Below are 13,123 nucleotides of genomic sequence, written 5' to 3' on the forward strand. Positions count from 1 at the left end.
AGAAACCATGACTCACAAGGAGCTAGACCCATGAAGAACCAAATAGTAAGTCAAGAATACGTAGGTCGAAAAAAGAAAAAAGGAAACGACAAGTTAAACGACTTGAGGCCTTTACAACACCATAATTTATTCCAATTGGATCCCTGGTTGTCATTGCTTTAATAATTGAGTTCAATCATATTATTAAATTGAATAGCTTTGCGCTAACAATAACTTTATTAGACTATTTGAAGGGTGGAATTCAGGAGGTATAAAAGTCAAGGATTTCATCATCAAGGCCGTCCACATGATAAAGACATTGATTGGAAAAAGAAAAGAGAGAAGCACAGCAAAAAGATATTTTCGAGGAAACTGGGGCCAAAGAAAGTTTATGTTGTCGAATCTATTCCCATAATGCGAAACCAGAAGGCAAATTTAAGGAGCTGCTGGGTTTTCTGCGAGTCAAGCTCGTTGTTGCTATCGTTTGACTTCCATTGGTTCCCAATTTCTAGGTCTCAACATTCACACTGTGACAGGGACACCTCGTCGTGTGCTTACTTCGATGAGATCGAGGCGACAGAAACGACAAATGATCTGAAAAGGACAAATTTGATGGCGTTTCTTGCCAGCGCATGATGAAGATGATTTGTGATTGGATGAGTTTGAATTCTCTGTCGACTTTGTTGTCAGATGACCATCAAACGTTTGAAAAGTTATGGCATTCGTGATGTTTTTAAATTTTATGTGACGGCAGATGGTGATTTTGTTGTCCATACAATATGCACAATAATTTTGAAAATGAAAGCCTGCTAATTGTTCCAATAATAACTTTAATTGGGAGCCATGCTCCTCATTTAAGGAATGATACACTGTGCAAGTAACATGCATCGTTCAAAGTAATTACAACAATAGTTCAAACCCTTAGAAATTTAATAATAAATGTCCTATGCGGGTGTATCGTGGTTGAAACTGTTGAATAGGAATTATAAGTAGTCAAAAAGTTTACCATTTTAGAAATCAACCAACAACCAAATAAACATTGACAAATGTGACTTGTGTAATCAAAAGGTTATGTAGCTATTAGCTGATTGTCTAGCTTGTAAAGGATCATTATTTTTGTATTTATTTTTGCTATATGGGCTATGTAATTTGTTGATTACACAAGTCATCCCTCTTGCCATTGATATAGATATAGTTACAAGCATTAAAATCAAAATCAATTGTGCAAAACAAAATTAATAGGATATGATATAATGGTTCCTAGGAGGTATCATGTTTGTATAATCTTTCATCGTCTAATTGAAATGCAATAAATCTTAGTCATTCAACAAATCTGGTTGTGACTTTTTACCTTTCGATCTAATGTTAAAGGCTCTAGGTCCATCACGTGTAACATGATGAGAAAGTTCCTTCGTCATAAAAATACATGCATATAAATTTTTCAGTGGGGCTGGACTTTATAATCCATGACTTACGAGGGGCTGGGCCCATGAAGACTGAAAGAGTAAGTCAAGAACTCCTAAGTCGAAATAAGAAGAAAAAAAAGGAAATGATTAGTTAAAATAATTGAGGACTAGGAGCTAGGCCCATGAAGACTGAAAGAGTAAGTCAAGTAACTCCTAAGTCGAAATAAGAAGAAAAAAAAGGAAATGATTAGTTAAAATAATTGAGGACTTCATGGCACGATAATTCCTCCCAATTGGATCCGACATGCGAAACCAGAAAGGCAAATTTAAGGAGTTGCTCGGTTTTCTGGGAGTCAAGCTCGCTGTTGCTATCGCCTTGACTTCCATTGGTTCACAATTTCTAGTTCTCAGCATTCACACCGTGACAGGGACACCTCGTGGCCTGCTATGAGATCCAGACGACAGAAACGACGAATGATCTTAGAAGGACAGATTTGATGGCGTTTCTTGCTGGTGCGTGATGAAGACGATTCCTGAGCCGATGAGTTTGAATTCTCTCCGTTGACTCTGTCATCAGATGGCGGTCAAAAGTTTCACAGCCATTAACGGTCTTTCTGGTCTTATGACTTTTAACCCGCCATTTCTTAGACGAATAGCAATTGTGGAACCACACAGGTTCACATCCACATTTTAGTGTATGATGGGAACCTGGGGAACGAGCTGGGTGGTTAAAAAATGCATTTTGCCCTTCATTTTCTGTTGGTTTTGTAATTGATGTAACTTATGGTGCTATGCCTTTGGTAATTAGTTGCATCGCCATGTATTATAGCGGTGATTATAAGCTAATCACATGGCTTAATCAACATTTAATTGAGATTTTGGACTAATAAATTGTCTTAAGCGAGGCAAGAGAGCTGTCACAACGTACCAAAGATGCATTCCATGAACGTACGGGCCAAAAGAAGAAGAAAAACATAAAAGAAAATACCATAAAGGTACAAACAAGAAAGGCCCAGATACCAAGTTTTTTTAATTCTTCTATTGTTATATTCTTTTTGCAAAATTTTCACGATTTTCTCATTTAATCAAAACATCACGTTCGTCGTAAGTTACATAACCAGCAGAAATCAAATGACAACTGGTAATTTTTAAAGAAGAGATGATTTTCGAGCAGCAGGATATTTTCGGACAATTCAAATCCGAAGTCACAATTTAGTTCGCTCCGAACGACACGCTGCCCTGGACTTGGGGCCCATTGACTTGTCCATTTTGGGGAAAGGAACTCCCGAGCAGAAGGTCCTGCTTGCCCCTTTATTATTATATTCAGCCTACGTGTACGGGGGAGTGTTAGAGTATTCATACAATAAACAACTCTTCGTCGGGTAACTTAAGTTTTTTAGAATAATTGGATGTGATCTCACAATATCTTACAAAAAGAACTACCAAGTCGGGGCAAACTTACTAGGAACCCTATTTGATGTATAGGTCTATGATGTTTCAATCCAATCTTGTGGTGTCATTCTCTCCTGAGTTCGTGTCGCTTGAAATTATCTTGGGATGCATGAACGATTTCTCTTTAATTGGACCGCATAATCAACCAATATTTGATCATCCGGAGTTGAACCATAAATGATAAAGGAGAAATAATCGAAGGAACGTGAAAAATAACGATCAGAAATCGATTTCCTACTTCCTGCTTCATATTCCTTGGGACAAATTACAAGAATGTTTCTAATTTGCCGGCGGTGAGGAGCTTGGGGCACATGACGAAGATCCGGGCCAGGTCCATCTGGTGGATGCCCTTGGACTGGAGGAAGGAGACGAAGGAGTTGATGGAGTGGAGGGAGGCGGAGGGGAGGGACGGATTGAGGGCGAGGGCTCGGCTCGCGTCGACGCCCAGGATCTCGAGGCAGAGGATCTTTTCATTGAAGTGGAGGGAGATGTGGGGGGTGGGTTGAGGTGTAGAGTGGGTGCTTGTGGAGGAGGCTCTTGCGGGGCTTTGTGGCCAATTGGGTTGTGGTGGAGGTCGAGAGGGACGATGGTGGTGGTGGTCACCGCGGTTGTGGTGGTGATGGGTTTCGGTAAGAATCTAGTGGTGATGCTCTCATGATTGATGGCGAGTGTGAGCTTTTCTGTTTTGTTGGTCGAGGAAGACGATGCTCCCTCTGGTTATATTTTTTTGGACGTAAATTTTTTGTGGATTTGACACGTGGAGATTGGGCAGGAAGTTATTGGCTGGTGATGGCTTGCGCGGATTATTGGGGCGATGAAAACTTAAAACTAGATAGTCAAGGGACTCTCTTTTTCCTTTTTTTAGCAGGCTGTTCAAGTGAAGAAAGTATTTATGAATGGGAAAATGACATGGATGTCTTTGAAATTTGGTCTGATGTGCAATATTATTCTTGGACTTTTAATTTGTTCAATGTGGTCCCTGAACTATTAGTAAATGTTCAATATAGTTCGTAGACTATATCAAAATATTCAATGCCGTCCTTCCATTGATTCGAATGAACGGCATCTGTCGATATATCTTTCAACCCGTTAAATTTGAACGGTAGATAGCAAAAATAGAAGTTATGCATGAATTATCCAAGTTAAATATTTATATTAGATTAGGATATATTTATTCATCTGTGAAGTAAATCTCATCAAGTATGACAGTCCCCGCATCCCACATATCGGGACTTGAACGAGGAGGAGGAACACGCATAGATTGATTTATAACCATTGTCGAGTCTTTGTCGGGACTTTTAAACCCGCCTTTTGGGGTAGGGCATGCCACCAACGTTCATCCTTATTTCTTCTGGAAAAAAGAAGCCAACTGGGTCGTCTCTGTTGACCCCGGAACGTGGAAATTGGACTAATTCGTCTTTGCTAACCCCGGCATTAGGGAGAGCAGCTTTAAAACTTTGGTTCATGATCAATTTCTTTACCTCGCCCTCCAGAAGTTGCTTATGATCTTACTCCTCTCGCGTTGAAAGAAAGTCGGTGGCCGTCTTTGAAAAGATGATTATCGATGCACCGAGAAATGTTTCCTTCGCTTTCTGGATTTCATGCCTGATCCTCTTCATCCCAGGCACTCCTGTCAGTGCACAGACATATCTTCAAGAGAGGTGCGCAGATAGGGGCAACTACGCTGCTTATAGCAAGTACCAGGACAACCTCAGCCGCCTCCTCTCCGGGGGGCTTGACAACAAAGGACCCATTTACGGTTTCTACAACACGACGGAAGGTGAAGATCCGGACAAAGTTTATGGTCTCTTCCTCTGCAGGTAAATCACATGCAAAAGATACCAGAAATTTCAACTTTTGAGTATTACCTTTCAATTCAATCATTATAATCTTTGGAGTCGGCTCACTCGGCACTAGGATTTATAATGGAACTGATATATTGGTCTTAATTGAAATCCCCTACAAAGTATGGTGATCCAATGCCAACCCAAAAACTGCTATCCAGATTTAAGTGACTACTAATGCAACTTTACTATTCCTCTTTAGACCGGATGTTGCCGCCAATCTCTGTCAGTCTTGCATCGTTGCAGCTACCAAACTCATCGTAGAAAGATGTCCAGGACAGAAAGAGGCGACCATATGGTACGATGAGTGTTTTGTGCGCTACGCTAACAGATCTTTCTTCTCTATCATGGAGACAGAGCCGATTATTTTCATTGTCAACCCTGCGGACGTGGAGCAAACTTTTGATAATGAGGACTTTGATACAGAAGTGACGGATTTCGCGAGGAATGTCACGGACTTGGCGATCTCCACGGAAAGCTTATACGGTACCATAAACATTAATGTCTCAAGTTCAGTGACCCTGCATGAGCTTGCACAGTGCACCCCCGACATATCAAAGTCAGATTGCAAGAGTTGCTTGCTTACTGCTATTAAACAGTATCCTACCGTTCTTAATTATAAAAGGGGAGGTGCGAGAATTCTTCAGCCAAGTTGTAATATGCAGTACGAACTGCATCGTTTTCATGGGGAACCTCAAACTAACAAAACCGGCACCGAGTCTGGCACTAAAGGTATGAGTTATATAATACTCAAAATGTGCACTCAAATTGTCAATGTAAGCGTATAATGGTATCATTCCACTGCTTCTCATTCTCAATATAAGCTGTTTTGTGTATGATATTGCACTTGACTTGCTTTTACGATCTGAACTATGATCATACTCTCTTGCTTTCACCGAGTTCTTGGTACTATTTACAATTGGTGAAAAAAAATCTGCAGATTTGTGGTATGTTTAGATGTAAGGAATTTCTCTGTCTTGACAGGGGTCAAACGAGCTCCATGGATTGCAATTGTTAGCTCAGTAATTGGATCGTGTTTACTAATAAGTATGGTGGGTTCGTGCATTTTTTTGAAGAGGAGAAAGAGATTGAAGAAAGGTATAAGTAAATTCATCTTGCTTGCCATTGGAATGACCATCTTCTAACCTTTACCTTATGAGAGTACTCTTGGATCTCAGAGAAGGAAAACAGCCAAGAGGTTCAATTACTTCATCTGAGACAAGAGATTGGAGAAGAATTTTCAAAGGAAAATACTCGAGGAGGAAAGCCGGTGGCTTCTCAAGAACTATCTTTGATACGATTAGACGTCATACGGGCAGCCACAAGAAACTTCTCCAATGAATGTAAACTTGGGGAAGGCGGGTTTGGCCCTGTGTACAAGGTGAGCATTCCAATGACTCAACACCAATTTATGGGGAAATTGGGAAAATCTTCTAATGGTAGCAAACTGGCAGAGTCGTTATCCATAACATGAACTGAATCGAATTTGGTTATCATTAGTTATTCTCACATAGGGATTTGACAACCGACTTTATGCCGTTTCAGGGCACATTGGCAGATGGAAAAGAAATTGCAGTTAAGAGGCTTTCAAGAACCTCAGGCCAAGGACTTATCGAGTTGAAGAACGAAGTCATCTTGATTGCCAGACTACAACACAGGAACCTCGTCCGATTATTGGGATGCTGCTTGGAAGAACAAGAAAAACTCTTGATATATGAATACATGCCCAACAAAAGCCTAGATGTCTTCCTTTTTGGTTTGAGCTTTAGCCGATGCTATGAATTTTTTAGCTAGTTAATTTTAATTTTATGAAGTTGAGTTTCAACTGAGTCACTCGTTGTCGATAGATTCAAATATGGGACATAGTTAATTTTAGTTTCATAAAGCTGAGTTTCATATGAGTTTCTCATCATTGACAGATTCAAATATGGGACAGTCTCTAGATTGGAAGATGCGCGTGAACATCGCATGTGGAATAGCTCGGGGACTTCTATATCTACATGAGGATTCTCGCCTGAGAATTATCCACAGGGATCTGAAAGCTAGCAATATTTTGCTAGATGGAGAGATGAATCCAAAGATATCGGATTTTGGAATGGCAAGGATCTTCGGTGTAAATCAAGACAAGGCCAACACAAACAGGGTTGTTGGAACCTAGTAAGTGCTTTAATATCATTCTATGTCTGTTACATGTTAGAATGATTCACTAGGCCAACAAAGGACTCTAATGATCAGCAAAACAACACCAGAATGAGCACATTCATATTTTAGAAGTTTCATATAGAAAATTACTTTTCTTTGTTTCTTACTTCCAACTAATTGCTCTTCATCACATAATTCTGGTTAGTGGATACATGGCACCGGAGTATGCAATGGTAGGACTCTTTTCTGTAAAATCAGACGTCTTCAGTTTTGGAGTTCTCTTGCTAGAGATAATAAGCGGGCAGAAGAACAACGGTTTTCATCTCCAAGAGCACTGTGAAAGCCTTCTCACTTTTGTATGTTCCTAGTCACCATCCCATTTTAATATGAAATCCAAAAATTTCGTGCAGCTGTCCTTGCTTATTTTCCTTGCTAAATAACAGGCATGGAAGTTGTGGTCCGAAGGTCGAGGGTTGGAACTTGTTGATCCATTAATCAAAGAGTCATGTGATGAAGTTGAAGTGCTAAAATGCATACACATCGGTCTATTGTGTGTTCAAGAAGACCCGGTGGATCGACCGGCTATGTCACTCGTGGTTCATATTCTAGGAGGCGATACTATCACACTCAACCCTCCATCGCAGCCTGCATTCTCAGTTGGAAGAGATGTGAAAAAACTTTATTGTGTCGTACCTAGTCAAGAAACCTTCACTATTAATGATGTAAGCGTTTCGGATGTTTCGCCTAGGTGATCAAGTATCATCAGCTCGACGTCAATTGATTTTTCTTTTATAAAATGGAAATGCAGTTCGAGATAGTTATGATATTTATTTTTATTCTCCATATCTTTTTAGGACTAAGCATATATCTCCCTTATTGTGCATATTATTAATTAATTGTAATATATTTATGTCATGTTACCTTGTATAGTTATCATGTAAAGCTAGCTTTTGTTCTCTTCTTTATACATATGAAATTATATAGAAATTAAAACATTCTCTCTTCCACATATTTCTTATCTTAGAATTAGAGCTAGACAATCTTGAGCAAATTTTGAGTTGGTTGAGTGTGACACACCCGAGTGCACACACAGAGCACACCTCGCATCTCGTGTTGATTCTTAGCATTTTCGTCACGTACGCATAAATGTCAGCCTATTATTATGTAACCTACACATGTCAGTCAGTTCTATCTTCGGCTCATGAAATCACCTCTTTTCCCAACTCTATCTGACTCCCTTTTCGTCACCTTGAGTTTGAGAGGTTGTTAATGATATATGATTTTACCTTGATCCTTCATTTTTCAGGATTGTGAATATATATTTCCCTTGATTGTTTATATTCTTGATTGATTATGATTAATATCATAAGCCAACCTCAGTTTATTTTGCATGTGTTTCCACCTCTCATGCACCATTCCTCATCCGATTTGCATATAAGAGAGGTGTTCAAATATCACACATCGCTTGACTATGGGGCTTATATGCTCGTTATATACATTCGATCTCTCTCCACTAATTATCTTAAGTTTTTCGATTGAATTTTCTAATTTCGTGAATTAATAAAATAGAATGATAATTACAGTGTGATCTCTTTCGTATTGTAACAACCATTTCTTAATCCTTGATTTATGCAATCATTGAGTAATAATTTTAAGGGAAAAAAACCTTCATTAGTGGTGTTTCTATTCTAGTTCACCTCTTATATTCTTGCAGTATGGTACATCTACTCGCTTGAAAATATATCTATGACGTCCTAGAGCATCACATACTAAGGCTTTCACTACTCTTTTCACTTATAGCACAAGCGGAAGGTGTTAAGGAACATCCTTAATTAATTTTGAAGAATGACAAAACAATCTTTTACTGACCACAATTACACTTAAGTTATTTGATGTAGGTAAATGCTGAGTCATCAGACTTAGTCAATGAAAGGACTTTGTTATCAGACTCAAAATTACTCGTCAGATTCAATAAGTGTTATTTTTGGTAAGTTTATGCAGGACAATCAAATTGATATTTCAAGATATTCTAATTGGCAATCACAAGATCGTTCATTAAACACGAAGAACTACACTTATGGAAACCTTAATTTGATTGTATGGGCGATCAAATCACCTGGAGATAATGCTTCTTCTTCTAACGACTATGCATCTTCTTTTGGGAAGTTTCTCCAACGGATTGATTTGGAGATCAATCCTCTGAAGACTGTCCAACGGATAGATTGGAAGTAAGAGGAGTATAAAAAGAGTGCAAACATCTTACAAGGAGAATAACCAGAATCGTGTATTCCAAAGTCTGAATAGAGCTTCAATCTTACACACTTGTAATTACTGTATTCCATGTTGTGATTTTAGAAAGAAAATTACTTGAGTGAAGAGTGTACGTGATAGTACGGTCTATCATCTGAGAAGCACTGCTCTTATAATTTCTTGGTGATTCAATAGTGAAACACAGCCAACAGGCTGCTAACGTGGAGAGTAGACGTAGGCTTGATAAAGCCGAACCACTATAAAGATCTATGTGCAGTATTCTATATCCCTAAACTTTCATTTATTATTACTAACATTATACTGCATACATATCTATCAAATAAGTTCGTTGTAACATCATCTTAGTCATCAGACGCAATCATCTGACGATAATTTATATACAAGTTTATCATATGCATCCATCAGACATTGTTCATACGAGTTGTTGACCTCGACTATAATCATTTCACACGTTTAAATCATTCAATTTGATAAAATCACCTATTCACCCCCTCTAGGTGAAAGCACTAGCCGTAACAATTGGTATCAGAGCCTAGTGCTTATTTTTTTTGAAGTGTTATTTTACTTCTGAGCTAACGATTATTGATGGCTAGTAATGCTAAGTCAGGTCACAACAATAGACCGCCTTATTTCAATGGAACTGAGTACAGTGTATGGGAAAACAAGATGAAGACATTCATCTTGGGAATAGATCAAGATATATGGGACATCGTTGAACATGGAATCATTCCAAACGTTTCAACCGAAACAAAATCCCCAGAAACTTCAAAAGGGCAAAATGAGACACCTTCTTCCGAAGAAATTAGAGAGCAAATTAGACCTCAAGCTCTACCTCTCTCGGCCAAGGAAATTTCCAAAAGGATCCATCTGGATGCAAAGATCAGAAGGGCCATATACAATGGTCTTGCAAGTGTTGAGTATAAACGAATTGCAAATCTCAAAACTGCAAAAGAAATTTGGGATCGTCTCAAGCTTGTTCATGAAGGAACAGAGAGAGTCAAGGAGACAAATCTCAACATTCTCCTTGGGATTCTCCTTGGGTAGTACGAGTCCTTCACTCAGAATCCAAATGAAACAATTTCCGAGATGCAGAGCAGATTCACTGAGATTGTAAATGGGCTTGAATTCCAAAACAATCCCATCTCAGAACCTATGAAGGTGAACAAGTTGCTGAGAGCTCTTTCAAAAGAGTGGAACAACATTAAAGTTTATATTCGAGAAACTTAGGGGATCAGACCACTCACGGTGGACGAACTTATCGGAACTCTTCAATCCTATGAAACTGAAAAGTTCTTAGAAATTGAAGAACCCAAAGGTAAAAAGTTCATTGCTTTAAAAACTAACATTGATTCTGATTACACAGATACAGATTCGGATGAAGATGAAGATGAAGAGTTGGCTCTAATGGTCAAGAAACTGAGAAAGATGACATAGAAGGTGAAGATGAATAAGTCAAAGAAGCAATTCAAGAATTCCGAGTCATCAAAGGCCAAGAAGCTAAACTTTCAGAAGAAATCAAATGTCGAAGATGAAGAAAACAAAGACGTGATATGTTTCCACTGCAAAAAGAACGGACACATAAAGCCCAAATGTCCTCTTCTAAAAAAGAACAAAGGAAAGTATGAACGATATAAGAAGGCTTTCAAAGCTGAAACATGGAGTGATTCAAAGGATGATGAAAGCGAACAAGAGTTTGCCACTATTTGTTGGATGGCAAATTCAGACTCAGAATCAAGTTTTGATGAAGAAGATGAAGTAAGTAATTTCAATATTCCTGAAGTAGTTGCAAATTATATTGATGAGTTAGTCTCTGTTAATAAAACTGCCTTCAAAAAGATTTCTGTATTGAAGAAGGAGATTTTAACTTTAAAATGTGCGACTCAAAACAAGGAAATTGATGAGTCAATTGCATATGAAAATGATTGTTTAAAAAAAGAAAATTTTTTTTAAAATAGCAAGATATTTCGCAAAAGGATAAGATTGATTTTTTTGCAAAAAGAGTTTAATCTTATCAAGGAGAATAAAGATTTTCTTGAAAAGGAAAATGATTTACTGAAAAAGGAAATTTCTGATCTGAAAAATATTTCTAAGGAAAGTTTTGATTACATCTCTAATGAAAAAGAACTTTTGAAAAATGAAATTTCTAATATAACCAAGAAATTTTCAATGGGTTCAAAAAATCTTCAACATATTTTATCAATTCAAATTCCTTATTATAATAAATCAGGTTTGGGTTTTGAGAAAAATACTGAATTGAAAAATATTTTTCCCAATGTCAAAGAAAGACTAAAGAAAAGACCTCCCAAATTTGTGTATAAAAATCACTTTCAAAAGCAGTTTGTGAAATTCAATGGTCAAACTTCTCATAAGTGTTCAAATTGCGGTGATTCAATTCACTTTAAGAGTGACTGTCCTAAGATTTGGAGACCTGTTCAGAGAGACATTTTGAGACTGATTGATCCTAACCAAAATGGACCCAAGAAAATATGGGTACCAAAGAAAAAGTGAGTTACTTATCTTTTGCAGGTACTAAAGAAAAGAAAGAACAAGTGGTATCTTGACAGTGGTTGCTCAAGACACATGACCAGAGATCCTCTCAAATTTATCCAGTTAGAAAGAATTAAAGGAGGAAGTGTATCCTTTGGAGGCAACAACAAAGGAAAAATAATTGGCAAAGGAACTGTTAGATTCGAAAATCTCATCATTAACGAAGTCTCACTAGTTGAATGTTTGAACTTCAATTTAATTAGCATTAGTCAATTATGTGATATTGGTTACAGAATTGCTTTCCAAGAAGACAAATATTCTAGGATAAGTAAAGACAACAAGCAATCATTTACGGGTCGAAGACATGGAAATATTTGTTGAGGAAACCTCCTGATTTTGTAGTTGACAAAACTATCTATGTTAATCTTGTAAATCTGATATGTACTATGAAGTATTTTGATCCAGGTAAATATATTTTGGAAGTGGTAACTTTAATACTTCAAGAGAACTTAACTTTCTAGACATTTAGACTCTACGAGGTTCAGAAGGAAAACTTCAGACTGTACAAGTTTCGGAACAAGAAATTCAAACCCTACTAATATAGACACTCAGACTTTATATTAAGGTGTCAAAGATCTTCAAACTCTAATTTTGAAGGACTCATTCTTTACTGAAGACCTATGCTGACTTTGTTTCTGAACGAAAAGCAAGAACCAGAAATTCTTCAGATTCAGAATTTTTCAGAATGAAACATAACGGCTAGTGATCTGGCGTGGATTCACAAAGGAAAGTTTTGATTGACTCAATCTATGTCTAATTGATTGACAATCAATGTGACATTCCGAATTTCGGCCCATTTTTGGGATTTATAAAACGGGTATTTCGTCAGTGCACTTATAATAAAATCTCGCCCGGAACTGATCACTCCTGGGTTATTCTTTTTAAATTAGAGATTTCGCTAGAATCGCACTCGATCGAATTTGGCCGTTATTTAGAGCCCGAACTTTGGTGTCGAATTTCTTGGAGTTTCGTGACAAATTTAATTGGACGGTGTCGATATTAATGTGGCCAGCCTCGAGATTGCCCGGGTTTGTTGGAAAATGAAATTTGGACTGGGTGTGAATTTAGACCAGTACACCTCCCTCTTTATTTAAGTCTATGCATTTTAGCCTTTTCTTTATTTGATTTGTGAGATTTAATGTGAACCCTTGGATGCTAGCTTGCCCAACAAGATGAATTTGTGGCCCTTGGATCACACTTGAGTGTGTTAGGTGCCTAGTGTGTACTCTCTCTCTCTCTCTTCTCCTTCTTTCCCGCTGACCTTCCACGCTGCCCCCACGTTGCTCCTAACTTCCTGCTGCTCCCTCACGTGCTGCTTCTTCCTCTGCATGATTACTTCTTACGCGACTTTGCTGCGCCCACGTTACTTCGCTTCGTTCGCCGAACCCATGCCTCTGTTCGCTTCACGCTGAGCTGCTGTCCGCTTCACTTCTGCTTTGTTTTCCTGCTGCTGCTTCTCACTCTCCATTCCACGACCACTCC

At 38.2% G+C, this 13,123-nt stretch overlaps 1 protein-coding gene across 2 annotated transcripts; it reads left to right on the forward strand.

Moving 5' to 3' along the window:
• Positions 1–4,125: 4,125 nt before the first annotated feature.
• LOC115692177 (cysteine-rich receptor-like protein kinase 10) lies at positions 4,126–7,778 on the forward strand. 2 transcript variants are annotated; one of them, XM_056302679.1, is made up of 8 exons: positions 4,126–4,657; positions 4,884–5,413; positions 5,666–5,779; positions 5,860–6,062; positions 6,227–6,437; positions 6,601–6,838; positions 7,029–7,179; positions 7,267–7,778. In XM_056302679.1, exons 1-8 carry the CDS (start codon positions 4,392–4,394, stop codon positions 7,573–7,575), a joined length of 2,022 nt encoding a protein of 673 aa, XP_056158654.1. In that variant the 5' UTR covers positions 4,126–4,391; the 3' UTR covers positions 7,576–7,778. The 2 variants fall into 2 exon arrangements, with proteins under 2 accessions (XP_056158654.1, XP_056158655.1); XM_056302680.1 differs by having other exon boundaries at positions 4,494–4,657; positions 5,039–5,413.
• Positions 7,779–13,123: the final 5,345 nt, after the last annotated feature.

The sequence above is a fragment of the Syzygium oleosum genome, unplaced genomic scaffold, assembly GCF_021117445.2.
Source record: "Syzygium oleosum isolate NSW1041296 unplaced genomic scaffold, Sole_v2.1 Sole_v2.24, whole genome shotgun sequence".
Lineage (NCBI taxonomy): Eukaryota > Viridiplantae > Streptophyta > Magnoliopsida > Myrtales > Myrtaceae > Syzygium > Syzygium oleosum.